This window comes from Euwallacea similis, chromosome 6 (assembly GCF_039881205.1).
Source record: "Euwallacea similis isolate ESF13 chromosome 6, ESF131.1, whole genome shotgun sequence".
Taxonomy (NCBI): domain Eukaryota; kingdom Metazoa; phylum Arthropoda; class Insecta; order Coleoptera; family Curculionidae; genus Euwallacea; species Euwallacea similis.
This window is the reverse complement of record NC_089614.1, coordinates 430,667-457,645: the sequence shown is the minus strand read 5'-3', so window position 1 is coordinate 457,645 and position 26,979 is coordinate 430,667. Positions and strand designations below refer to the sequence as shown.

At 35.7% G+C, this 26,979-nt stretch overlaps 6 protein-coding genes across 6 annotated transcripts; 2 read left to right on the top strand and 4 right to left on the bottom strand.

Annotated features, from left to right (window-relative positions):
* Positions 1-1,389: 1,389 nt before the first annotated feature.
* On the top strand, positions 1,390-8,257 carry nAChRbeta2 (nicotinic acetylcholine receptor beta2). Its single transcript, XM_066390882.1, has 10 exons — positions 1,390-1,793; positions 2,255-2,451; positions 4,652-4,761; positions 5,152-5,332; positions 5,386-5,670; positions 5,721-5,896; positions 5,945-6,100; positions 6,154-6,269; positions 6,322-6,437; positions 6,818-8,257. Exons 1-10 carry the CDS (start codon positions 1,724-1,726, stop codon positions 7,019-7,021), a joined length of 1,611 nt encoding a protein of 536 aa, XP_066246979.1. The 5' UTR covers positions 1,390-1,723; the 3' UTR covers positions 7,022-8,257.
* Positions 8,228-9,246, bottom strand: LOC136409427 (GILT-like protein 1). Its single transcript, XM_066390913.1, has 4 exons — positions 9,105-9,246; positions 8,870-9,007; positions 8,632-8,814; positions 8,228-8,573 (listed from the first exon to the last, which is right to left on the bottom strand). The coding sequence occupies exons 1-4, from the start codon at positions 9,153-9,155 to the stop codon at positions 8,280-8,282; spliced, it is 666 nt and encodes a 221-aa protein (XP_066247010.1). The 5' UTR covers positions 9,156-9,246; the 3' UTR covers positions 8,228-8,279.
* Positions 9,144-11,977, bottom strand: LOC136409428 (GILT-like protein 1). The gene is made up of 4 exons (XM_066390914.1): positions 11,824-11,977; positions 11,616-11,765; positions 10,468-10,632; positions 9,144-10,417 (listed from the first exon to the last, which is right to left on the bottom strand). The coding sequence occupies exons 1-4, from the start codon at positions 11,869-11,871 to the stop codon at positions 10,148-10,150; spliced, it is 633 nt and encodes a 210-aa protein (XP_066247011.1). The 5' UTR covers positions 11,872-11,977; the 3' UTR covers positions 9,144-10,147.
* Positions 11,978-12,121: 144 nt separating this feature from the next.
* LOC136409413 (acid-sensing ion channel 5-like) lies at positions 12,122-14,296 on the bottom strand. Its single transcript, XM_066390892.1, has 7 exons — positions 14,193-14,296; positions 13,935-14,135; positions 13,130-13,417; positions 12,705-13,078; positions 12,495-12,654; positions 12,347-12,438; positions 12,122-12,293 (listed from the first exon to the last, which is right to left on the bottom strand). Exons 1-7 carry the CDS (start codon positions 14,294-14,296, stop codon positions 12,163-12,165), a joined length of 1,350 nt encoding a protein of 449 aa, XP_066246989.1. The 3' UTR covers positions 12,122-12,162.
* A 726-nt stretch (positions 14,297-15,022) lies between these two features.
* On the top strand, positions 15,023-17,552 carry LOC136409623 (glycerophosphodiester phosphodiesterase 1). Its single transcript, XM_066391252.1, has 6 exons — positions 15,023-15,451; positions 15,499-15,674; positions 15,961-16,066; positions 16,461-16,553; positions 16,604-16,833; positions 16,884-17,552. The coding sequence occupies exons 1-6, from the start codon at positions 15,146-15,148 to the stop codon at positions 17,032-17,034; spliced, it is 1,062 nt and encodes a 353-aa protein (XP_066247349.1). The 5' UTR covers positions 15,023-15,145; the 3' UTR covers positions 17,035-17,552.
* A 5,342-nt stretch (positions 17,553-22,894) lies between these two features.
* CCAP (Crustacean cardioactive peptide) lies at positions 22,895-26,438 on the bottom strand. The gene is made up of 4 exons (XM_066391266.1): positions 26,410-26,438; positions 23,678-23,769; positions 23,550-23,625; positions 22,895-23,491 (listed from the first exon to the last, which is right to left on the bottom strand). Exons 2-4 carry the CDS (start codon positions 23,765-23,767, stop codon positions 23,193-23,195), a joined length of 465 nt encoding a protein of 154 aa, XP_066247363.1. The 5' UTR covers positions 23,768-23,769; positions 26,410-26,438; the 3' UTR covers positions 22,895-23,192.
* Between the last annotated feature and the right edge of the window lie 541 nt (positions 26,439-26,979).

Genomic DNA, 26,979 nt, shown 5'->3' with positions numbered 1-26,979 from the left:
ATAGAATTAATTTGCGATTATTTACAAGACAACCAGTCTTCCATTTCATCATCGGGTACCGGGCTAAAGAACCATTCCAATAGATGGCTTTAGTGGGTTCAGTATATACATAAGTGTTTGGGAGCTGGATATTACAAAGTTTCAAGGTGCCGTCAAAATATTAACTATACTCATTTAAATTTCCCTAATTAAGCCTTAATATTTCAGGGTAAATATTTAGGTGCAAAGTTCCCAAAACTCCTGAAAATTTGTTTGAGTTCTCTTGATTAAGGGCACAAATTTACAAGGAATAATAATTTTGGCCATTAATTTAATCCCTAGTAAAATATAAACATTGGGTTGAAATGTAAACTGAGTTAATATTGCAATTTTAGTAATGAAGAGAATGATAAGAATTCTTCTAAACCTATTGGTAAAACGGTAAAACCTAAAGACACATCAATGAAGGCGTTAGACAGAATCTGCAGCTAATAATGAGCTCGCATGTCCTATCCAAGTTTATGGCAGAAAATTTCTACACCGGAATTTTTTACTCTAAACAGTTTCTTGAAAATCAGACAGAAACAGTATCTTAATTTGGATGGGGATGGTTGCACAGCATGGAGTGAGACCCATTTCAAGTGTGATATGACTGAAAATGGCCTGAATAAGTTTTGCATATGCTGTTTTTGTTTCTGATTGGCTCAGAAATGTATATATTTATATGAGGTTCCAAACATTTGATTTGTATACGAATCTTCAGTTGAAGGGAAAAGAGATTCAATTTGCGCCTTCGGCACCCTGGGGGCACAAGCCCTCTATATTTACTGGGACATCGTCGGAAAATTCAGTGCGATATCCTCATTTTACCTAAAAATGGTCATAACTCTTTGATTTAATTGCTATGGAATTGCACTGAATGGCAGCATAGAAACTCAGAAATGGAGCGTTCGTGGTTTCCATGGACATTCGCTCGTAGTTAAAATTGACTGCACATTAATAAATCGTCTCTTAAAGAGCTAAAACTACCAATCTGGTCTAAATGGCGACTGACAAATTCTCATATAATGTTACGTTAAATTAAGCTTCATGAGTATGGCGTACATGTTGATAAAATTATTATCAATCGCTATCTATAATCCATACAAAAATCGTGCGTGAAAAACAATATTTTTATTGTTCCGCCTGTGAATCATAGATCTTGACAATTTTATTCCCTTATCACGCTCTCTCATCCCGATTTCTATGGAGCACTCCTCCCAACATCCCCAGAAATCCATTATGCTTCAAGATAATACAATGTATATTAAGCCATTCTACACATCTACCTACATTGAAAATGTCAATATCTCTTGTTCACACTATCTTACCATGATGTTATAGAGCCTTGAAACGAGGCTGCGTGCAGCTATCGATTGCCAACGAATCCCTACTTAGAGTCCAACCCTCAGAGTCAGCTAAATTAATTCCTTAACATCAACATTTACAATATATTATGCTGATTTAATGCCAACGCAACACTTTCCAATTAAGAGTGCTAATTAAACAAGTTCCAACAGCACTTAAATCAATGCAAAGCGAAGCCCTCAAAGGGCGATCTCTAGATTGTAGCTATGACGCAGCTCTATGCGCTGAGCTCACGGTCCAGCACAGCAGCCTCGCCATGAGAGAGGAAGTGTCAAAAACGTGTGGGCGTAACAATTTACCTAAAATTTAAGTTAAACCCTTGTTTTAAATGTGAACGATGGTTAAGTTGAGGAATTTTTTGTTCCCTTTATGTTTAGTGATAATCCGTTTGCTCAATTTTTGTACCGGTAAGTAAGGGATTGCGTTTGTTTGCATGACCTCAATCGAGGAGTAATAGCTCAATTTTGGGAACACAAATTTGTTTGTTTTTCGTCGAAATTAGCTTTCAGTAGAGTGGAATTAGTTATAGGCCTCAGAGGCTGAGGGGGTTGATTAGAGCATCTGGAATGGTGGAAATAAAATTATCATTCACCTGAGGGGATTTGAACGTGAACTTGAGCCACACCTTTATTAGCATTTTATCTTTTGTAACGGTTGAAATTAGTTTTAGGGTGAGGTCTAAGCAATTAACCGAATTTATCGCTTTACAGGGTTGAAACCATCACTTTTGTCTTCCATATGTATATAATCTAAGAATCATATTTATTTATTTTTAACTTACCTGATGCAGTTGCTTGTCATTATTTTTTTCTCAGTTCGAAGTAAACTTTAGAAATTTGGACAATTTTCTATTCTCTTCGTGTTTCAGCTGATGTTAAGACCATAGAAGCCAATCCAGATGCCAAGCGACTCTACGACGATCTCCTCAGCAACTATAACCGCTTAATTCGTCCCGTTACTAACCACACTGAAACTGTAACTGTATGGATGAGCTTAAAGCTATCTCAACTCATCGAAATGAATTTGAAGAATCAGATTATGACCACCAACCTCTGGGTTGTACAGGTAGTAAATAGTCACATATTAAAACGTTCTTGCTTCCTAACTTTAGTACCAGAAGAAAGACCTCGCGGAATATTAACTTTCCTGTAAATTATTATCTAATTTGCTAAGGCCAATGAATATAAATTTGAGTCTTGAGGCGTTTAGAATTTTTTATCAAAAATTGCTTCTGTCTTCCTAGAAATCCAATGCTAAATAGAGGGGCTACTGTATAAAATAGAACGTTTCATATTAATTGATAACTAGGGATTTACTTAAACCAAATTACGAAATTGTAAGCTTGTAAATATATCATCATCAGGTCATATTTTAAGAATTTGCTATCTCTAAAAAAGTCTAAATAGCTTTTGAGCCTTCGCGTGTGTATTTAGAGCCACAGAGACGCGCTAACATCCCTGCTCATTACTTTCAAATTAAGTAGCAAATTGAGGACGTAATTTTAGTATTTGAAGTATGAACATAGAAGCCCATTTTCACCAAAAATTGTCCTTCTAGAACCATTCGTTTCTCAATTCCACCTTCTTCTCTTGAACTTCGAACGTTCAGTTCAACGTGCTATTATTTTTAAAACTATCGTGTATTATGATGCTATTAAGATACCAGGATAGCCCCAGAAGTACCCGCTCTAACACATAAAAAAAGTCGGAAAATATTACATTATTTCTCAATATAGTCTCCTTCGAGATTGACATACTTGTCTCAGCGATGTTTTATTGGCTTTTATACCCTATTTACAGTAAAAAGCTTCAAATGTTTCAAAATAGGCATCAACTTCGGACTCGACCTCTTCATTATTGGCAAATCTCTTTCCACCAAGCCATCTTTCCAAGTTTGAAAATAGAAAATGATCTGAGAGCGCTAAATCTGGCAAATAGGGTGGGTGAGGGAAAAGTTCGAAACAAAGTATTTGATTTCGGCCATCGCGATGACGAAAGTGTGGACTGATGCGTTGCCTTGATGAAACAAGACTTTCCTTTTCGCCAAATGCGGTCGCTTTTTCCTAATTTCTTCACTCAAACGCTGCAATAAATTTTTATAATATTATCCGTTTATCGTTTTTTCTTTAGGGAGATAGTAACTAAAATTATCCCACGTGCATCCCAAAAAACTGACATCATCACCTTTCCTACAGATGAAACGGTTTTCGCCTTCTTTGAAATGGATTCTCCCCTTTGAGTACTTGTTTTTGAATGCTCTTTTATCTTAGGTATGAAATGATAAACCTATGTTTCATCCATGGTTATGAATCGACGCAAAAACTCGGCTTCATAACTGCGAAATTTTGCCAAACATCCCTCTTTTATTCAATTGTGAGTAATCGCAGCACTCACTTGCACACAGCTTTCACATATCTGTTTGTTCGGCCAAACCGCGATGTGCAGTACTTTTTGAAATACATATCACATCTGCTAACCCGCGCAATTTTAGCCAATGGTCTTTCAGTATAGTTTTGTGGATTTTCATCACAATTTCTGAAGTGGTCACCTCATTGGGTCGTCTTGACAGCTCGTACGAGCGCATTTAAACTCTGCCACCCAATATTTTACAGTTGTTAACGAAGGACCAGATTCCTCAATAGTAGAATTTAATTCCACTTTAATATTGGATAAACTAAGACCTTGCAAATGAAAGTATTCCATCACGTATCGATGATCAATTTTTTCCATGTTCACCAAATCTCTAAAAACGGCTCCAAAACAAGCACAACTCAACATAGCACCATCAAACTTCAGCCTTAAGTTTTTTAAGGTTAGGTCTTTGTAATATACATAAATTTTTAATAAAAAAATCGCCATCTCTGTCAGGTCGGGTACTTCTGAGGCTACCCTCGTATACGGCAAACGTCTGACCCCTCATAATTTTCCTATTTGAATCTACCAATAGCAATTGGTTTATTAGAAAAAATTTGATGAAAAAGGATTTGAATCTGAATCCTGCTCTGTTTCAAAATTCCCGACTACAAGGTCTGATTTGGAAATTTAATATTGCTATAAGAATCACTTCATGGATTTGTGAATTTTTGATAACCTGCTTTAATCAATCTACCAGTAGCAGACTGGAGTTAGAATTTTTGGTAGTTAAAAATTTGCTTACGTGATGGTCAAAAACTGTATTATTTTAAACAAAATTCGTATTCCAAACACTTCTCTCATCAATGAAAACACTTTCCTCTTCCATAATTCCAATTATTTCCTTTTTCCAGAAATGGGTAGACTACAAACTAAGCTGGACTCCTGCAGACTACGGTGGTGTGGAAATGCTCTACGTTCCTTCTGAACATATCTGGCTCCCTGACATAGTCCTGTTCAACAAGTACGTATATAGTAACAAATTCCTCAATTGCTTTCGATATTACTTCATGTAACTGAGTCACCTCCCTTTCTCAATTATAACTTGGCATAAAAATGTAAAATACACACCAGTAAATACAAACCGGCAAAATTCTGGCTCATACAGTTTGCTAATTAAACACTGTGACATTCCTTTTACACATAAATCTATACAGAGAGATTCTGGCGCGTATATGGGAGCTGAGTTGATATTTGCTTAACGAATTAGTAATTGGATCGTGTAACAAGGAGCTCGTTGGGGACTCTGCAAATTAAATTCCTGTAATGGATAATTAGCACGTGTACCATTCAAAGAGACATTAATTAGAGACGTATTATAAGTCTCTAAAAGCTCCACAGAAAAGTTTTGTAGTGCTGATGGAAATTACGAAGTGACCCTGATGACCAAAGCCACCCTTAAGTACACTGGAGAGGTAAACTGGAAACCTCCCTCTATTTATAAGTCATCCTGCAAAATCAACGTTCAGTATTTTCCTTTCGACGAGCAAAGCTGTTTGATGAAATTTGCTTCATGGACTTATAATGGACAACAGGTGACCTTTAAAGGTTAAAATTGGTTAAGAGAGATCTAATTTTGCTTTAATAGGTTGATCTAAAGCATATGGACCAGCAAACTGGAAACAACATCATTAAAGTTGGAATTGATTTGTCTGAGTTTTACTTGTCGGTGGAATGGGACATTTTGGCAGTGCCTGCCACTAGAAATGAGGAATACTACAAAGAATCCAAGGAACCTCTAACTGACATCACCTTCAAAATCACCATGAGAAGGAAGACTTTGTTCTACACAGTCAATCTCATTATTCCTTGTGTCGGGATCACCTTCCTTACAGTATTGGTCTTCTACTTACCGTCAGACTCTGGAGAAAAAGTAAAGTTAAAAAATATTTAAACTGCATTTGGGCACTAAGTTTTTTCCAGGTAACTTTATGCGTGTCAATCCTGCTATCCCTCACCGTATTCTTCCTCCTGCTGGCTGAAATAATTCCTCCCACCTCCCTTGCAGTACCTCTTCTGGGCAAATACCTCCTCTTCACCATGGTACTAGTAACGTCTTCCATATGGGTCACTGTTGTGGTGCTTAACGTCCATTTCAGGTAATACCACCACATCTGCAAGAACAATTTCCTAAAGGTTCGTTTTAGATCTCCATCAACCCATAAAATGTCTCCGTTGTTTCGCAAAATTTTCCTGCAGTTTATGCCCAAAATACTGATCATGCGAAGAACTACCTACACCATCCCTGAGTATGACGACCGGCAACCTCCTCGAGGTTACACCACCGCTGACTTAGATTTACAGTAAGTAATGATCTGTTGTTGTAAACATTCTATCTTGATTGATTCTATAATAGATTAAACATGGAGGAACCATTTACATCGGATTTCAAAATAACCACCAGGGAACCCAGTTATGTCCTGCAGAATGCTGATCAGGACGACATGCATAAGATGAAAGCACATTCTTCAAGTAAGCTGATTGATTATTTCAGTTCGAGGTCTTCTAGGCGTTTGCTTTCTAGTGGGAGATTCCTCAACTAATGTTACCCACAAAAGTTTGTCCCCAAATGTACTGGCTGCTCTTGAGGGGGTGCGATTTATTGCTCAACATATTCGTGATGCTGACAAAGACAATGAGGTACATATTTCTTTCTGGTATTCAGAGCCGGCATGGCGAAAGGAACTTTCTATTCCTAGAGCTCCACCTGAGACTTCTTTTGAATACTCAGAAAACCTCGAGTAAATCCTAGAAATCATATCAATTTAGTTCAGGTTAGGGAAAGTGGGAAAATGGAATTTTAGTCCAAATGAATAATTCTTTATTAGAAGATCTTGTGAGGGAATTCAAGGGCATTGAGAGTACTCGCCCTAGGGTCAGTTTAGACCTCGACCTCACGAAAAAATACATTATTCAAGCCCAAATTAGTGTATGAGGCCTAAAAAGCGGAGTCTCAAAGCAGCCACGCCGGCTTGGCCTCTATCATCCCCTCCACCGGTCAATTTAATCAATTTCTACAGATAATAGAAGACTGGAAATTTGTCTCCATGGTGCTAGATCGTTTCTTTTTGTGGGTGTTCACTATCGCTTGCTTTGGTGGTACTGCTGGAATCATTTGCCAAGCTCCATCGCTCTATGACACCAGGGTCCCTGTAGATCAGAAACTGAGCGAGCTGCCTATGATGTTCCAGGACAAGATGCCTCCAGGACTTGGGCCTCTTTAAGTTTTTTAAAATGCAATAAATTTCTTTGTTTTGATTTTATTTTCCACAAAACAGTTTTTTTTACTGACTGAATAAAATATTAAGAATGTCGGCTCATCAGCGAAGCTGTTTGTTAACATACACAACGGACAAAAATCTAAAACAATCTGTTTGGAAACGGATAATTGCATTATAGTAATCACGAATTTTGTAGTTCAAACTATCTTCCTTATACACTTTTAAGCTCGGTAATGTAATCGTGTAGGGAGTAAGTTACGGTATATAAGTAGGTACCAATTGACTAGAGGGTAAGATTTTTACAAAACATTATGATTGCTACATAGAGAAATTGTTATAGTTTTTTCTTTTACTTTGAGTATCAAAAGAAAATAGTCCATTTCGTGTATGTACCCTGCCTGGAACACATAAAGCAAACGTCAATATCTCGCAAACTGCATCTGCGAAATGGAAAATTGTGGTCATTGTTACAGACAAAAAGGAAGCAAATTCTCACTAGTTGGCAAATATTAGAGTGTGCTAATAACGTTAACATCTTGGGCTCTCAAATTATCGCAACTCTGGTACTTCTCACATTAGGCAGATTTGAAGGTTTCAGGTATTTACGAAGGTTCAAAAACAACATCTAAAGGCTCTCAAAACAGAACCTTCGTAAATATAGATATGGACTGATAGAGAAGGAAAAGCAGAAGTATTTGAGTGTTTCTGAAGTTGGTTAGTACCAAATTTTACTATAGCCTTCCTTATTTTAGAGAGGAAGCTAAACCTCATGAAAAAATCATTTGAAATATTATTTTCCCTGGATTTATGTAGGAGAACTGCAGCTCTGATATGCATCCAGAGGGACATAAGGCGTCAGATGTTCCATCAAATTTGCAGCATTTTCAGAATTTTAATGTATACGCAAATTCACTAGAACTAACTCACTTTTAAATCGCTCTTTATAATAATACTTTTGTGATGGAAAAGAAAGCAAATGGTGAACATTTACTCTCCATTGGGTTCAATGTAAAAGCTGTTTTGATTACGGTTTTATTATTAGGATCTTAGTTAAACATTCATCACTCAGTATATAATTTATGACAAAAGTTTTATGTATATAACTTTATTATTAAATTTAATTGAAAACGCTTTGCTTTACAATGGGAACGATACAGAAATTAAGAAATCATTACGTTAATCAATGTAGATCATTATGGAAAATACACGTACGATAATTGAAATATTTTGTGCTTTTTTCTTTTAGGGAAAAATGAAGTTTTTATCTCGACGAAAAGTAGTTCTTGATCCTATCAAAGAATCCCAAAGTCTCACATATTTCCGGCTTGTGTTCCGAAATTTTCTTACACACAATATCTTTGAAGTCAGCCATTGATTTGTTCTGATCGTTGGCATCGATCAGCGCACTGTTATTGAACACCACCGTGGGCACAAAATATATATTGGGTTCCAGTTTCCAGGTTTTGTCTCCATGCAAAGCCAGAAGTTTGTCACCTTTAGAAGACACCGCACAGGTAGTCAATTTGGTAAAGTCCAAGTTGTATTTTTGGGAACACTAAAAAATGATTTCTAGTTCATTTTTTTAAATGGTAAAAGTAAAAAGATTTTCTTACGCTTTCGATATAATAAATATTTGCTGGATTTCTAGTGGACATGACGCAAACTATGAATTCGAGTTGAGTGTCCTTATTCTCGATTTGAGCCAAGGCACAAGCATGGAACTTATTCCCTTTGCACTCCTCCTTTCCATGATGGCAACTGAATGAGTACTTTCCAGTTGTGGCGTTGTAGGAGTGCTGAACAAGGAACGCTTGGAAAAATTCTTGAATTTTATATGATGAGTTTACGTACCAAAGATTTTCCGTAAGGAATGAAATCTATGGTCACGTAGTTCTTAAAGTACTGGTAGTTTGGGTATAACTGTCTGGTAATAAAATGGACGCTGTCCGAACAGAGGGCTTCGTAGTATATTGTCACTGGGACTGCGTTCTAGAATGGTTCAAAATATTTTAGTAAATTTCCCATATTTACTCTCCCGTGTTGTATATTCTTGTGACGTTGGTGTTTGATCAAGCCATTCACTTACCACTACGAAACTGGTGATCACAGAAATCAAGCACACTATCAGCCTGCTCATTTCAGTATTCGTAGCGATGGTCACGCACAAATAAGGCAACTTGTTAGATACGTTCAAATTAGTATATTAACCAAACTTTACCACTTACACGCGTTAACAGCAATTACCACTGAAAGAAATTCGTTTATCCAGCAGTTAAAATAAACAAGATCCTTATCAGAAAGTTTAAGATAAATACTTAGGGGAAGCCTGAGCAAAAGCAAATTTGTCCAATTTCAAGATTTACTATTGAAATGAATTAGACGTTTGAAGCCATTTGAGAAAAGTTTCGTTGATCTATTGAGTTGCTGAGATTTCTCCACTAGGATCAAGTGCAAAATATGATTTCTGGAGGACATTTAGATCTACTTTACTCAATAATTTTACAGGTTTAATGTCTAACTTTTTCAGCTTTTTGAAAATTCTAAAAGCAGAATGTCATTTCCTACCTTTTTGGGGATCGTGAGGTTCGAGGTTGTTTATTTTGGCCAAGTTTAGAGTAGAAAGAAAAGTGAAATATTCATGAAACTCTGACCAAAATATTTACCTAATAAGTTCAGTGCCGGACTATTTTGCCCGTAGGTTTTTAAATCTCCCAAAAAGCACGAGAACCCAATTCTTTTCTTTCCATTTTGGAAACCATCAGACCTCCTCCTGGTGTCGCCACGTTTTAAATAGAATTAAGGTGCAAAAATTGTGGTTTGTGAGGAACCATTAACACACATTTTCTCAATAAGTTCGCCATTTTAGTGAACTTATTTCAGATTTTTTAATTTTGCAAAAATCCAAAAACCGTTACCGCATCCCCCCGTCCCGTCCTCCCTTTTTGGAAATCATATTTCAGCTTGTTAACGCCAGGTCGCGATTAAAATTTAGATTCATGTTTAAAAAGCATGTTCCAATGTTACATTCATTCAACGAAGTCGTCATTATTAACATTTACACCTTATAAATTATCAACTATCCTCTAATATGTTACCTAAGCTAACTTATTAGGTAGTACTGAGGATCAATTAGACTATAATTACATTGGGCTGATAACGATGAATTTCATTACATATCTTCGGCTTATTGTCCAAATATTTGCAAATAACTTTTTTCAGGTCATTTTGCGCTTCAATGGATTCTTGTTCATTGAACCTATCATTGAATACTATTGTTGGAACCCCATTTAGTGGTATCTTCCCGGTTTTCGCTTCATTTTCAGCCATTATATCCAGGGCTTTGCCTGACGATAAGCATTCTTCTATTTCTTCCCATTTAATCTGATTCTTTCCGGCACACTAAAAGTTACATATAATAGCTTTTGTTTGTCTTTAATGGGAACACCCACGAGCTTCAAATTGGCTTTTAATGAAGTGCCTTGAAGATCCTCAGAACAGCTGACAAAGCTCTCACTAATATCAATGGATTTGGAGTTAATGACACATCCCTCCACTTCGTTTCCGTAGCACTCTTCAGGACCATGTTGGCAAGTAAAGTTTTTTAACCCATCCTCCTTAAAATTAAAAAATAAAAAATCTTTCCTATACAGGGTTAGCTACGCGACCCATTCATTAGAAAATTTGTGACTTTCCATTATAGTAGCGCAATAAAATTTGATTTCAGGCTAGAATCGACCATTTTGAATCCAAAGTAAAATATTTTCAAAATGACGGCAATTCTGATAGTCCGAAAGTAACCACCAACCTAGTTGTTTTTAAATAGAGCCCCCTAATTTTTTTGTGATTTTCGGATTTATCATTAAAATCTAAAGCCAGTTTATACAAAGTATTTTATGTCTAACGTTTACCGTTCCTGATTTATGTCGGAAAATTTGAACATTTTGACAGCTGCAAGATCCCACGGAAATCGGTACTGTGCGCTAACCGCTGCCAATTTTGGAATTAGTGTTCTTGGTCTCAAAAAATAACCTAACAAGCTACATTTTGATGTCTTTTAATTTGGCAAAAATCTGGATCGATTCTGGACAAGTTGTCCCATTTGAAATAAATTAGTTATTGAGGTTTACACTCATGGAACTTCGGAGACATATTTCGAGGATTGTGAAAGACTTATCAAATTGAAATACGTTAAAACGTAGCTTATTAGGCCCTTGTTAACTTTGAGGTCCAGAACACCGATTCCCAAATTCGTAGCGGCTAACCCACGATACCGATTTCCGTGAGATTTTGCAGTTGTCAAAATTTTCAAATTTTCTTGTATAACTCGAAAACGATAAATGTTAGACAAAGGACACTTTACATAAACTGGCTTTCAAATTTAAAGAAAAATTTAAAAATGACAAAGAAATTAGGCGATTGGCTTTAAAATAACGAAGTTGGTAGCTACTTCCGGTATAACCGGAAATTCCGGAAAACCGGATTCAAAATGGTCGATTCTAGCCTGAAACCAAACTTCATTGGGTTGTGATAGAGGGAAATCAAAAATTTTTCTAATGAAAGGGTTGCGTGACTAACCTTGTATAATATCAAAAATTACCCACGCATTTCCATAAGGGATTAATTCCAGTTGTATCAAGTCCTTTCCGAATAATTTATAATTCAAATGTAACTGGTTTTTGATGAAATCTATGCAATTTGGACATAGAGTTTCATAGTATAGTGAAACCTTCACTGAATTTGAAGAAACCTATTTACAAAAAGATTTAATATAGCGAACAAATTTTAAAAAAATTAAATTAACTTACCGATAAGTGCAATCTCGTTAAAATAAGCACAAAGCAAATGACTTTCATTATTAATAATTTTTGAGCAAATTTAGACTCTAATGTTTCGGCCTGAATACTTTATTTCAAAATAGGAGACCTCTCGTAGTCACACAGGCTCCTTTCGATAATCTTGAACATTAACCCTGGCCAGCTTTCTAAGAAAGAACATTATAAGAATGGAGGAAATATATCATAAAAGTTCCGATAAGAACAGTTCGTATCAATAGTGTTGTTATTGTTAACTTGCGAACTATGACGAATGCAGCCTTATCACAATACAAAATACTTTAAGATTTGCTAAAAGGAAACCAGGTCAACTTATTTAGGGTTTGTTGATTTCTTTTTGCTGGCCCAATAGCAGTAAATATCCTCAGCGATGAGATATACCGTTTCAACGGTGCTGATAAGGCTCACTCCTAAATAGAGGGATAAAACACCCCCAAAAGAAACTGCAAAAACCGACTTGTCAGCACAAAACAAAGATAAGTCACAAAACCAAAACCTATCAACTCCTGAAATCCAAAGATTATTTTCCTATGATATTTCGTCATAGGCTGCATAAGGCCCCATCTAAAGGTGATTCTTTGGTCAAAAAACAACTGGTTGTTCCTGTTAAATTAGCCCCAGTAAATATATCTAAATATTTTAAATAACCTTTGAACCATTCAGTTATTTTGGGAATTTGCCTTAAGTAGACCATCAAATTGCAAGGCTGAGGACAATTGCATCCAGTCTCTTCAGCAGATTGGTAGAACATCTGAGATATCTTGGAGAGGCACAGAAGACCTTCCATGTTGCACTCCTTACCCTCTATTAAATACATGTTAAATCGTTGCGCCATAACGAACATAAATACATACCCAAAAAATTGTAGAAAAACGGTCTACATCCACATCTTTCCATAGCTAGTCTATATCGACACTCCATGAAACACAATCCAATGCTGTATGCTGGTATTTGGTCGCTCAGTGGTTCGTCTTCAAAGCGACATTTCCTTTGCTGAGGACTAAGATAGCGAATATCCCCTAGAGAATACGTCTCAGCTAACTTATAGTTTATTTCATATTCCTGGCTTCGTCCCAATAGAATTGGACTTTCTGACGTGGCATGGATCACTTCCAAAGGAGAATGAACGTGGTAAAATAGTGGCATATCTCTATTTGAATCATAACGAGCATAGCACAACCCGTTGAGGTAGTGGCACTTCAAATTCTCAGATTTTAGAGATTTTTTTCTGAGAATCACCAATAATTGTTCTCAAATTAATCAGAAGAAAGTCACTTACTCTGGAGACAGCAATTGAGTAAAACGAGAATTTAAAGTGAAGCAGAGCCCCAACTCGGTTATAGCAAACTCCCAGTCAGGTTTGGATTTGGTTTGAAATGTCACCAGAGCTCCATTAAGCGTTGGATGGACATATTTGATCAAAGAAAGCCAATCGGTGCTGTTCAAAGTCCGATTACTTTTGAATTTATCCAATGTATGAAGAGTGGCGTAGGTCAGATTCGAGACTACTTTTACGAAATCGAGATAATGGTTGAAGTCGCTCGAGGTATTCGTTATACCCCATGTCCTACAAGAGGCCTAGGTAATACAGGAGATCATGCAGGGCGTTCCAACGAAAAGTTTTTATCGCAGTTATTTTAGATAATTACAAAAATATCGTAAAACGCAAAGACACGACGACTCTGTTTTCTAGGGGGACACATGATAGCGCAGATTTTAAATTCACTGAAATATCCCCCTTTATGGAAATGAAATCGACTTTGGAATTTCAAATGGTATCAAAAATCAAAATAATAAAAAAATTGGGTATTACGTTAAAGAGAATTGTATTACTTTTAAAATGAGGGATCACTAGACTCATGGACCTATTTGAAATTTCAACGTTGATTGCACCCCCACAGAAAGGGCTATTTCAACAAATTTTAAATCGGTGCCGTTATGTGTCCCCTCGAAAACAAAATCGACGTCCTTGACGTTTTACGAGATTTTTGCAATTATCCAAAATAACCGCTTTGGAAAATTTTTATTGAAACACCCTGTTTGTGCAATTCACATGCAGCAGGAATCGAATATGTTATATTTACATCTGGATGTAATCTTGCGCTTTCTCCAAATCCACTCTTTCCACATAACAAGCAGTAACGGCGGGAAAGGGATTCTCCCAGTTTCTGAAGTCTTTCTCTATGGTCACTACAGTGGGGTTAGCGAAATAGTGATCCACGCTCGATTTTACGAAATAGTATCCTAAGAATGTTGCGCCAGTTAGGATTAAAAGCCATAATAAACTAAAATATTTTGAATTCCAATATTTCTTTTTATGGAAGAGACCTGAAATATGCTACCGTTCTAACTTGGAAATGCTGTTATTTCCAATATATTGCACGCCGTGTATTGAGCTATTCTTTGAAAATCTTTCCAGAAATTGACTGAAAAAATTGGAGCTCATGATTAATCTGACTAAAAGGCATCCATTGAACTGTACTTGGGCGAATGAAATTTCTCCTCTCCGGTGCAGTACGCCCAAAAACCAGTGCAATTAAGATCTATTTAAAGATAAAAATGTACATTGATGCATTTAGATATCCACAAATCGGTCTTTAATGGTTTTAATGTCAACTATACCATCATAGCCCTTTGATAAACGCAATAATGGAGCGTGATAATCTTACCTATATTTGATTTTATTGCGTCATATTACTGTTTGTGTTCTTTAATAGTGAAATCGGACAAAAAGCTTTCACTGCCATACATAAAAGGTCAAAATTGCAGTCACCAGATCATCAAGATAAGGAAGAAACATCATGTAAATTACCTGTAATTATTTTATTATTATTGCCAAAACCTAATTAAACTAACAACCGCAACAAAGCTAACAAGTAATTTGCATTTAATATATGTTAATTATAATGTGGTGTTTTAATTAGGTGGTATGTTTTTTTATTAGTGATTATTTTAATTAATAATAATTTAATTAGTGATAATTAAAATATAAATAATGAAATAAGATTGGGATAATAATTGTAATCTTGTTAAATAAATTCAAAACTTAATCGCGACCTGGTAAAATAAATTCAAGAACGTTATTTGCTGCCTATCCTTGCCTGTGTTTTCACGATCTACCTATGAGAAAAAAAGATAGGTCTATTCGAGTCATGATGAGTGGGCGTTGTCATTGTTGTTTGGACATTTCCATTTTTTAGGTTAGATTTGTTTGTTTACTTTATTAGAAATTTAGTTTAATTTAAGTTTAAAACCCAAACATCACATAGAAGCAGCAAATAGTACAATTTCCAACATGCTGAAACCGATACTCAAACTAATACCTGGCTCCTTAACTATAGTGTTCGCGTTTTATGGCTGTTTTCACATCGTAGCAGAAATCTTCACTAGCTTTATCCCCCTGGGATTTCTTATAACAGCCCTAATTGTTTTTGGTATTTACGCTCTTAAGGTCCCTCAACCTCCCGAGGACGCTCTTGAGGCTATTGTAGGGAAAGACCTGATTTCAAATGAAAATCCTGAAAGTTACATAGTGAAAACTATTGCTCATCGAGGGGCTGGATTAGATGCGCCTGAGAATAGTTTGGTGGCTTTTGATATGGTAAGAATGAGAACCTGAGTTGTAGCATTCTTAATCTTTTTATATAGTGTCACACAGGAGGGTGTGACTTTGTGGAATTTGATGTAACATTAACAAGTGATGGAATACCAGTGGTATTTCATGATTCCACCCTTGAAAGAATGGCAGACTCCAATGTAATTGTGAGTAAAACATCTTATGAAGTATTGAAGAACATGGATATATCTGTTAAACATCCATTAAGGTAAGGCCATGCAAGACTCATTTTTCCTGAGGAGTAGATTGCTTATTAATTTTTGTACATTAAAATTCATTGAAGATACCTAAAAAATTAGAATTATCTTAAGATAACTGGGAAAAACCTTGAAATACCTCGATTGTGTGCACCTAAATATGTTAGCAATCTGTCTCTTACTTTTTCTTATACATTCCTATACAGAGAATATATCTATTTATAATGATGAACAAACTCAAAGGTTTTTGCAAAATCCCAGAGTGCATATAAGGCTTAAATCATTTGCTTTTCTTAGGGAAAGATTTGGTTTTACTAATATTCCCACCCTCGACCAAACTGTAATTAAACTCTTAGCTAATGGGCAGAGAATGATTATTGACGTCAAGGATAACAATGCAAAGGTAATGAATGACTTCAGAATAATTGAATGCTTTGCATTCATTGAGAATTGACCACATTGACTTCCTCCTATATTTAAACTTCCTTCACATTCCTGCATGACCTCTGAGTCTTGAATTAACCAGAGTTAATATGTACAAACTTGAGGCTAAACCTTTAATGTTTACTAATGTGAAGTGTGCCAAATTAACTAAAATATATCTTAATTGCAAAACAATTAATTACTATATTTATATTGGTGATTTTATTTTTGTAATGAAATTCTGGTGATTGTTGGACAATTTAATATTTAACAAACTTCTATTTCTGGTTTAATTTCCTGACTGTCCTCATTTCCTGCGCCGTTTCCTTTTCTATTGCAAATAAACACATCCCAACATAATTTTTTTTTTCTAGATGGTGGCCATAATTTTAGATTTATACACAAGGTATCCAAACCTTTATTCTAACGCAATTGTCAGCTCTTTTTTTCCCAACATAATTTATTTTGTAAGTATTCTTTTACAAAAAAATCACATTCTCTATCCATTCTGCTATAGATTAGGAAATCAGATTCCAAAATAGTGTGTTCACTGGCCTTTAGGCCTCATATATTCGCCAATGAATACTTCAAATACCCTGAGGGCAAAGGCCCTAGAAGGTCCACTCAATTCTGGAAACACTACTTATTAAAAATCTTCGATTTCCTGCACTCATGGGCTTTGCCAAAGTTTACTTACTACCTGCTGGGGATCTCAGTTATTCTTCTACATAAGGATTGCCTTAGCCCGTAAGTACTGGTGCCAGTTTGTCTATGCGACACTTGACTGTTTCCTTTAGGGAAGTAATAATTCAATGGCGTGCAAAAGGAGTAAGGGTAATCTCGTGGACGGTAAATAGCCCTATTGAAAAACAGCATTCAGTCCGCAATCTGAAAATTACCTACCTGACTGACACTTTGACTGGAGAAGTCAGCACACATTCGATTTAATAAGTATTCGCGTTTTTGCACTGATAGTTTAAAATAGTCAATAAGGGGAACACCAAATTCTATGTGATAAAACGAGTGGTTTGCAAGATGGTAGTTTTATTGCATAGGGAGAATAAGCATGATGCAATTATTCTTTAATTCAATATTAAGGACGATCTCTATAGCATTAACCTATTGTATTATATTGTAATAATTGAGAAACTTTGCCATTTGCAATTTTTAGTTATAAGCGAATCCCGATTGTTAAATAGAACCCACGGTGTTTCAGTAAAATTAGCTTACAACATACATTTCAAGTTAAAAGATTACTTGTGAGAACACAGTGCAATAGCTTTTATAAAGCAAATAATTTTCTTCGTTATGACTAGTTCATTTTCCTGATTCATTTTACATAAGTATAGAAGAATTGCCAAAGAACCCCAAAATTGCCAGTATTGTCTACATCTAATCACACTTATTGTTCCTTTATGTAGGTTTAAAAGGATTATTTTTAAAATTTGAATAAAGTGTGTAGTGCCCAAAAAAGGAGTTTTCAATTGAAACACCATCAACATTCACTTCATTTAATAACTATACGTGCTGTCTTATCAGAATAGTATTTATTCATATTCTTTGCCCCAAAACCAACTCCAGAATTCCAATTGGTTATAATCATAATCTGAAATTTTCGTTGAACTTTTTTCCCCGTATAATGCATGCTGCTCGTCAAATCCCTTGGATTCCTCTTCGTAACCTGGAGGCACTACTTCAGGGTCCACGGTCCTCTTTTTCAAATAATTAAAACAGCAGCTTTTAAAATGCCTAGATCCGCAAGCATTGCGGCACTCGATCCCACAAGAATTACATGATTTCTTCCTTTCCTGAATCAGTTTTTGTGTATCCATCTTCAGAGAATCTGCAAAAATTATTACTTTAGTGAGTGTTAATGAATTTGAGCTAACTTACTGCAGGTATGTACTATTCCAACAATGAACACCACCACGATAATTAGATCACCGAATTTCATGTTAACACAGAGAGCTTCTGCCTCGTTAAAACCAAATACTCTAAAGGAAATTTTAGGGGCAAATGTTTCTTTTATACACACGTAGGTTCTGTAAATCTGATAACGCCTTATTAATGCGTAAGCGGAGCTGTAAATTATTCTTGTTGATTTTATAGAGAGAGAAACGGTAGATCAGTCGAATAAAGCTCTGATAAGAGCTTATTCGAGCTTTAATCACTAATCCGCTACTTTTAAAGCAATCTCCTGTTTGCATATTGGTGGTTGATCCGTGTGCGGAGTTGTTTTCTAGTAAAGTAGGTATAGTTAGGCAATGACGTCATACGTATTATGCAAATCAAAAATGCCACAATATCCTGGATAAATATACCACAGAATGAGGAACTACTACCCTCAAGAGGAGATCCGCTTTCAGTTTATTCAATCAAACTACATTAGATTTCTACAAAATATTACATAGAAGAGTCCCTCATTCTCTCCTGCTCTCTAGTTCATCAAAAAAGTACCCAGAGTCGCTTCCAAAAGATTTGGGTTGGAAATAAGGATATCTGGATTTGGCCAGCCACAATTCCAACCTTAAACTCGGATCCAGTGATGTAGGTAATGGCTCAGGGATGCTTCTCTTCTTCAAATAATTGAAGCAGCACGTTCTGAAGTGACGTGTGCCACAGGCCGATTGGCATTCTGAACCGCAGGAGTTGCAAGTTTCAGCTTCACCCCACACAACCCCTAAGTGTATAAAAGAAACTAGAATTTAATGTGCAATAAGAGGTATTTTCTTACCAAGTATGATAACGGTAGTCACTAACAACTCCTTATTCATGTTGAATCACCTCTTGATTGATGTCGTGGCAAAGTTAAGCGTTAAAATGTTATCGGAAGTCCAAGCGACCTCAACTTATAAGAAGAGTTGCATTTTAATATTAATGTGAAGGCGGAGTTAAAGAAGTAGAGCTTGTTCCTCCGGATTTGCCGAATACACCAATTTTTGTTTGTATAAGTATTTAAAAGTGCATCACGCTTTTGGTGTAAATAAGCAAGAAAATATCAATTATTAAATAAAAAAGGGAATATTGCATTAATCTGAGCTATTTTGGTATTAATTATGGACTGTTGGAACGAGCTACGTAATCATCAGGGATTAGGTATTTGGTTTTGCGTGCGGCATAAACTTAAGTAGGTGTTAATCGAAGTAAAAACAAAGAGATGCAACAAAAAAGCATTTAGTTCTGTTTCCAGATTTTTTTATATGAAGGGTATGGCGTTTCCATGTAGTAATTTGCATTTGAAATATCGTTTAAAAATTTTTAATTCAACTTTCAATTTAGTTTTTACCTCTTGTAGCCATCGGTTTTTAAACTTTTTCTGTTGTTTAATCCTAAAAAGCACATGCTACAGCTTCGTGAATGTCGATATTTACGACTGTAGGTGTATTTTTTTGCACCGTATTATTTAACATTAATAATTATGTAATTAATTACACCTACTTCCCCTCGTTGCAAAAAGGCTCATTAGTTAAGGATTTATCCAGTGAGCTATAGCATCTGTTTGGCATGAGGCAAAAGCTCAATTGATCAGGTAATCCTATCTGCTTTATCTATATCCTTTTTAGTTAGCACAAAAACGGTCTAAATCATAAAAAATAGAGTGATAATTATTAATACTTCATGTTATATTTCTAAGGGGTTTTTGGTTGCATTTTCACGATAATTATTCTTTGAAATGGGCTTCATCGGTACTAATCAAACCATTATTAATTAAAAACACAAAGTTTCTAATTTGCTTTTAAAGCCAAGAATATTTCAAGAAGTTGAGGGAAGTTAATTTACAGTCCTAGTACGTAGTTTGAGATATAAACTATGAGCCAGTAGGTGCCATCCCGCACAAGAGGCCAAAACACCAGCCGTTAGACAGAGCATGGACAAGAGACTGACCCACTCGAGTCAAAATAGGAAGAAGAAAAAATTTTGTTTGTCTGAAGGGGAGTGACAAATCACTCTTATTTCCCGAAAGACCTGGATAAGACCTATATACATGTATATGCGGGTTACTAGTTCTGACTGTAATTCCCGACAAATGACCCTTCCCTTCTCATCATTAGAAGGGGGGGTCATTTATCCTACCCTAACCAACGTTATTATAACTTCATTATTTTCCAAACCGACCAACGAAAAGGGGACGGCTGACGAAGAAAGAAGTGTTCAGAAGGACGCCGAGGAGCCCCTATAGGCAGGGAACGTCAAGCCAGAAATCAGAAAACGTCCGCTTCCAGCCAGAATTCAGAAAAATTAAGATCCATATTTAGACACTTGAAAGAGTAAATTAAAATTAAAAAGGGGGCGAAATTTCCTGATATAGCTAGTTTAGATCTACAGTGATGGCTGAGGCGATTATCTATCCATAATTATTGCCAAGAATATTGGAGCGTAGTCAGCAGGTAGAAAAAGTTCTATTTTGCAGCCCCTGGGTGGCTCCGAGGACACTATTAGGGATCCCGGAATAACATACCACTGTAGATTCATGTTTAAAAGAGACCTTGGGTGGTAACTTGTAGAATTTTAAAGGCTGATAGTCAAATATTCCTCTTCTGCCTTTACAAGTTTCTTTTTTCTTATCACTTATGAATAATCGTCGTAAGAGGCGTGAACAAGCCATTTTCTGACAATTTTGGATTTACACAGTAATTTTCATGTATTCGTAGTGTTTATCTTCAATAACTTCTGGATCTCTGTATTCGTAGAAGGAAACTGTTTCTTCTTCTCTTCCACTGTTTAGGTCGGTCCTAAATTTAATGGTCTGAAATATCTTATTTTCTAATTTTGGAAATATGTCCAAGCATCCTAATCTTCCCGCTTAAGTAGCCCAAAGTTGTGTCCTGCACTTATTTTTTATTTGCTAGACTGATTGAAATACCCTAGAAAAGGACTATCTTTCTCCTCCATGAGCTCTTTGAGTTTAATAATCTCGATTATCCGCTCTTCCAACTTGAAAGTTATTTCTGCTCTGTCTAGGTTGAGCAAAAGTTGAGACATACATACGTCTCCCTAGATTCAATATATTTTTGCTGGAAATGAATTATGACCTCTTGTTGTACTGGCTATTGTTCTTAAAATACCTTATAATTCTTTCTTGCTTGAAGTTGCAATATTGTTAAACATAGTATGTTATGTTAGTTCGACCTTCGAAAGTCCCTAGACAGGGTGTCCGAAAATAACCTCGAAATATTTTGGGAGTTGATTCCAGAGATTAAAATAATAAAAAAATTCTTATAAATATACCCCAAAAATTGCTTCTTAAAGGAAATAGAGTCCCTTAAAGGGGGAACTCTGAAGATGGTTTTTCGCAATATTTCCGAAACAATTTGCGCTAAAATGATTAAATTCGGTATAGTTTAATAATTTGGGGTGGAAAAACTTTTTTGTGAAAATAATGATAGATTTTGGTCAGGGACGTCACAAACAGGAAGTCTCCCACGTAAATGTTGCCCTAACTTTTTTTTGTTTGTGACATTTCTTAATTTTTGAAATTAAACTACTGAATTGAAAATATTTTAAAGTGAAGAAGGTTCTCTTATTTCATCTCGTTAGGATAGACTGTTTTTCAGAAAAATGGGTTTTTATGAACCTGTACATGTACGATTACATGGACATGGAAATGCATCTTAATAAACATAGTGGGCATCCTTGTAATAGGAGTTTTTTCATTAGTCAGCAATAACAAGACTAACGTTATTAAAGATTTATCACTTATTCACAACAAATGTTGAAAATGGTCTCTGTTTATCTCAATGAATTCTCTAACGTTTTTATTCATAGGCTTCGACGTCCATATATTCATGCATCCGTTCATAAAACCCACTTTTCTGGAAAACGGTCTATCCTAAGGAGATGAAATAAGAGAACCTTTTTTACTTAAAAATATTTGCAATTCAGTAATTTAATTTCAAAAATTAAGAAATGTCACAAACATAAAAGTTAGGGCAACATTCACGTATCAGACTCCCTGCATGTGAAACCTCTAACTGAACTCAGTTATTATTAATGCAAAAAACGTTTTCTCATTCCAACTTATTAAAGTATACTGAATTACAGAATTTTAGCGCAAACCGTTTCGAAAATATTGCGAAAAACCATCTTCAGAGTTCCCTCTTTAAGGGGTTCTAGTCCCCTGTAAAAAGCAATTTTTGGGGTATATTTATAAGAACTTTTTTTATTATTTTAATCTTTAGAATGACTTCTCAAAATACTTCGACGTTATTTCCGGACACCCTGTAGATAATTGCTTTTCAAGAATTTTATATGTAACACGTGTTCATTACAAAGAAATCATTCAAGCAGCTAGTTAAACAAAAGAACTTTGCTATGTTGAAAGAAAATAAAATTGCGATTATGACTTTGTCTCGTATTTAATATTTACCATACAACGATGTATAATGCAGGACTTCCTCTAGAAATCTGTTGATAATATACACAACCCTTTCCTTTGCAGTATTCATGCCATCCCGTCCATCAATATATTACTGCGTCTTAAGATTCACTTTCGGAAAAAGTTAAATTAGTTTACAAATTAATTTACATTTTTACGTGTTTGGGGCTCTCAAGTGGCTTTGCTTATTTGAAGATGTATCTACGTATTTTTAACTTCTTGGCGAAGCTTAAAGGGCAAAGATTTATATAGTTTGTTCCATGCGAAGTGAGTTGATCTTTGCAGTCTAGCTAATTATGAGTACTCATGAGATATTGCTAGAGATGATTAAACATCAAAGTTTATACAAAAATATCTATTTGATGAATGCTATGAATACCATGATACATCAACTTATGTAGGTGCATGAGAATGCTGCTAGATGGGGTTGAAGTGGAATTTTATGCATTTATTGAAGTTTATTTTCAAGTCACGCCATCTAATCACAATATCATGAACTCTCAAACTATTGATCGTTCCATAGAATATAGATAAATTACTTTAAGGCAGAAATTCTTCCTGCAATTATGATGGTTCTATTTGCTTGTGTTCAGATGACACTTCAGGAGCTAAATCTAATAAAATTTTATAAATAACTAATAAATATCATTTAATTCCACATCATTTTATGAATTAAAAACAAATAGCATAATATGTTTTCTCATTTTACTAAAGATGTTCTAAAAATTAATTAAAGAGAATAACAGGGAGGTATAAGACAAGAACTGGCGGAGTTTCTGTCCGGGCTCATGGCAACCTCCTGGGTTTCTCCATTATTAGATTTAGCTTCCTGCAGTTGTCGATGGTGCTTTTTCAGTTCCAATTTGGCTTCTTGTATAGCCTCCCACAGCTTCGCCTCTGACATAATTTGTCTAGACAGATCTTCCACTGCAGGCTCAGCACTTAGCTCTAGCAAACTATCGATCGCGTTTTCGACTTCTTGACCGTCCGACGATATAGCTGGCAAATTTGAACGTTTCCTGCCACAACCTAAATAGAAGACAAAATTTTTTTAAATTTTTAAATTCTCCATGAAATGTATCAGTACCAGTGAATGCATTGCAAAATGGTCGCTTCCTCGGTTCCAGAACTACTTTTTCTTTAGCGTTGATGAATGGAGTCATCTGCAAATTATGTATTTTAAAAGCTTTATTTAGTAGTTTTAGTGTGCTTTACTCTTTTGGGGAGGAACAGGCCCTCTGATTCCAACACGACGATTATTGCCATGGAATACGTTACTATGAATATTATCGCTAATGCAGACATAGCTGTAAATTGAAAAGTGAAATTTAACAGAGAGAAGAAAACCAATACTTTGCATATATATGGGTAAGCATATTTACAATCCAGAAATTGTGTGACTAGTGTATAGAAGAAATGATTGTTGATATCGGAGAATATCCCTCTGCAATAATCCTAATGTGCACTCTCAAATTACCTTAAGAATGCCCCAAATATCTAAAAAGATACTAAAAAAAGGATAAGCTAGCTCAAGAGTTGAAATGTTCGCAGATATTGATATAGTAGTAAGTTTCAAAAATTGTAACTTTCCAAAAAAAGACTTGTAAATCATACTATCGCGAGTTATGTGTTTCCAAGCATATTTGGTTAAAAAATATTAAATACTTTTAATTTAAAAATGTATTATATATGCATATAAATGATAAATATAGTATATTTCTCTTAAGGTTTCTAACTTCTAAAAACATAGACGATTTGATCCTTCATATTCAAGAAGGAATTGGTAAGGAAAGTTCTAAGTTGATTGACGTCAAATTGGTATTGAACTAAATCAAATGATAAAATCCCAGTCCGAAGGGTTGGATTGCCCAGACATTTGGTAGACCTGAGAAATTTAAACTTTACATTAAGTTGTAGATGAGGAAAAACTTATGAACTATAAACCTATCAACTTACGACCCTAGGAATCGGTCTTCATTGCTTGACAAACCAGTTCTAAAAATCCGTTAACTGTTACAAATGAAAATTAAGATTTATCGAGGACAAACACAGGAAAAATATCAGACTTACCTGTGTGCATCACAAACCGAAAAGAGAGTTAATCCAAGAATACAGTTCTTCAACATTTATGAAGAAGTTCGGTTCTCACCAAAGTTATTGGTATTATTCGGGCCATCAGCCTAAGTAGAGGATTGAACATAACAAACTGAGACAAAATGATGATGTGCTATCCAGTCAACAATTTAAATTAATAGAAGGCATCCAAGAGATGTTGATCAACACAAAAAAAGAACTCTAAGGATGAAAAACTATGGCCAATGTTTAATGGCGTAATTATGGAACCTATGTTGATCTTGGAGATTTCAATCGGTCCTGGAAGCTTGGAAAAGCATTTTTGGGAACCGCCATTTTATAGCACTCTCAAAATCGGAAAAATAGATACTAATGTGACTCTACATATTGGAAACCAAAAGATATATTGTACCTCCGTTTACATAGGATCATAAGCGCATCGAGACGATTAATTTAAACTATCTTGTAAGGCAATTGCTTTGCCGGTTTCCGAGATATCTTAAGTTTGAAAACCAGCCAAAAGTGAGTACCTCCCCTTTTTTGAAATTTTTGAGTTGCAGTTTTTCAGTTTAATTTTAATTCGTCGAGAAGCTACACACCACTTTAGTCTTCGTTATCTCAAAAATTGTTAGATTGATGCAGGACATGCTCCATAGGGATCGTCCGTAGAACGCCACAAAATAGGCCACAAAGCGTGTGCTCCATTTAAAAGGAGACCTAATTTGGGCCTCCCATGAATTTTTTTGGAATACTCCGTACCTATAGGGCATTCCAATAATTTCAAATTGTTGCGAATAAAGGCGCAGGGTTACATGGATTCGCTGAGAATTTTTCGTCACTTCAAAAAGAAATCACGCTTTTGCGAATCATGATCAAAAGGTGACTCACATAAAGGGAGACATACACTCAAATTCGGTCACAAAGAACAATCGCAGAGATCAAAACCGGATCGCGGCATCGGAATGCGCGCCGACCCCATAACGCACCGTAATAACAAGCCGTAAAACGTTAGAAATCAAAGCAGTTCTGTAGGGAATTATTAACAGTGATAAATGGCCCTACTTTATTGGCCGAGCCCGGGCACCCCTACGATTCACAACAATGAAACACTCTCGTGTTCCGCTCTGCGTGGAATGCGGGGGTGAATGCCACTTAGTTCTACAAGCGAAAGCCCCCGTACTCATTCTAATAATAAGTAATTGCGTGAAGCTAAAAGTCACGAGATATATAAAATTTATTTCGGTAAAGGGGCCGCTTTGGATGGGCCTGCGCTGCCACTTGAAGAAACATATTAAAAACAGGATTTTATCTTCCCTGATTGTCCCTTTCCGCAGCAGAGCAAGGCTTGATATGTAAATTACGTTCTTGTAATTTAGAATTACGAGGATCGTTTAGGGTACAGGGTGGCTCAACAAATGGTTAAAGAGAGGCAGAATATAGTGCCTGTGATTCTGCGAATTTGACCTGACATTAGCGAAGCTTGGATTTTGTTGAATCGGATCAGTGTGTCAATGATCACCAGTCGATCACAATGAATAGAACTGAATAGAGTTTGATGTTCACAATCACTGAGTTAGTGACTAGTAGTGGATCACAATAAGCAGAATTAAGCAAGAACCTTGACTTTGTCAATCACTGTTTCGGATACTATCAGTGCATCACCATCCTTTCTTGTCTTAGAACCATCTGCAATAACCATTGCATTGATGGAATGACAACGAAGACGAATTAATATTATTGTAATCGACTGATATTAACAATAATAAAGGAAGCAATTAAACACAAATTAAAGCCACTTTTTTTACACCTCAAGCTTTTATATACGTCAATTGCGACAAAAACAACAAGCGACAAAATAAAATATCTAAACAAACCCTGTATGAAATCTCCTGCAAAGGGAACACTTTGGCACTGGTCGGGTACAGGAAATAATTGAGGGTTTTATATAGCCATTCACTACCTCAACTCTAATTTTCCTGCGCAGTGATTTATTGAACATTATAAGAAATGTTAGTTACTAAAAGCAAAACGAGTCGAGCTCTTGTCCATAGTGTGAACAGTGCCTGTAAATGACATCGTTAAATGAGAAATTGTGGTGTCGACTCCCGTCGAGACAGTCGAGAACTGGTTAAGAGAAAAATTATGTTTCTATTGGTCGCCCTGCATCCCCGATGAAAGGTTTTATTTAGCAGAGGGTAATAAAAACCTTAATGGGTTTTGTTTTATGTGGACCGACCTTGGAGATTTCTCCAGATCATCTCTATTAACTCCCAGTTAAAAACCCTATTTATAGCCGAAGACAGTTTGACATCAGATTTACCTCAACCACCCTTTTAAATGTTAAACATGGACTATTAATGAAACTGTCGGCTTCTCGGTTTTTCCCTCTTCGCCCAGCTTTATAATTAAAATTATTCTACAGCATCTAAAAGTTTCTATAGTAA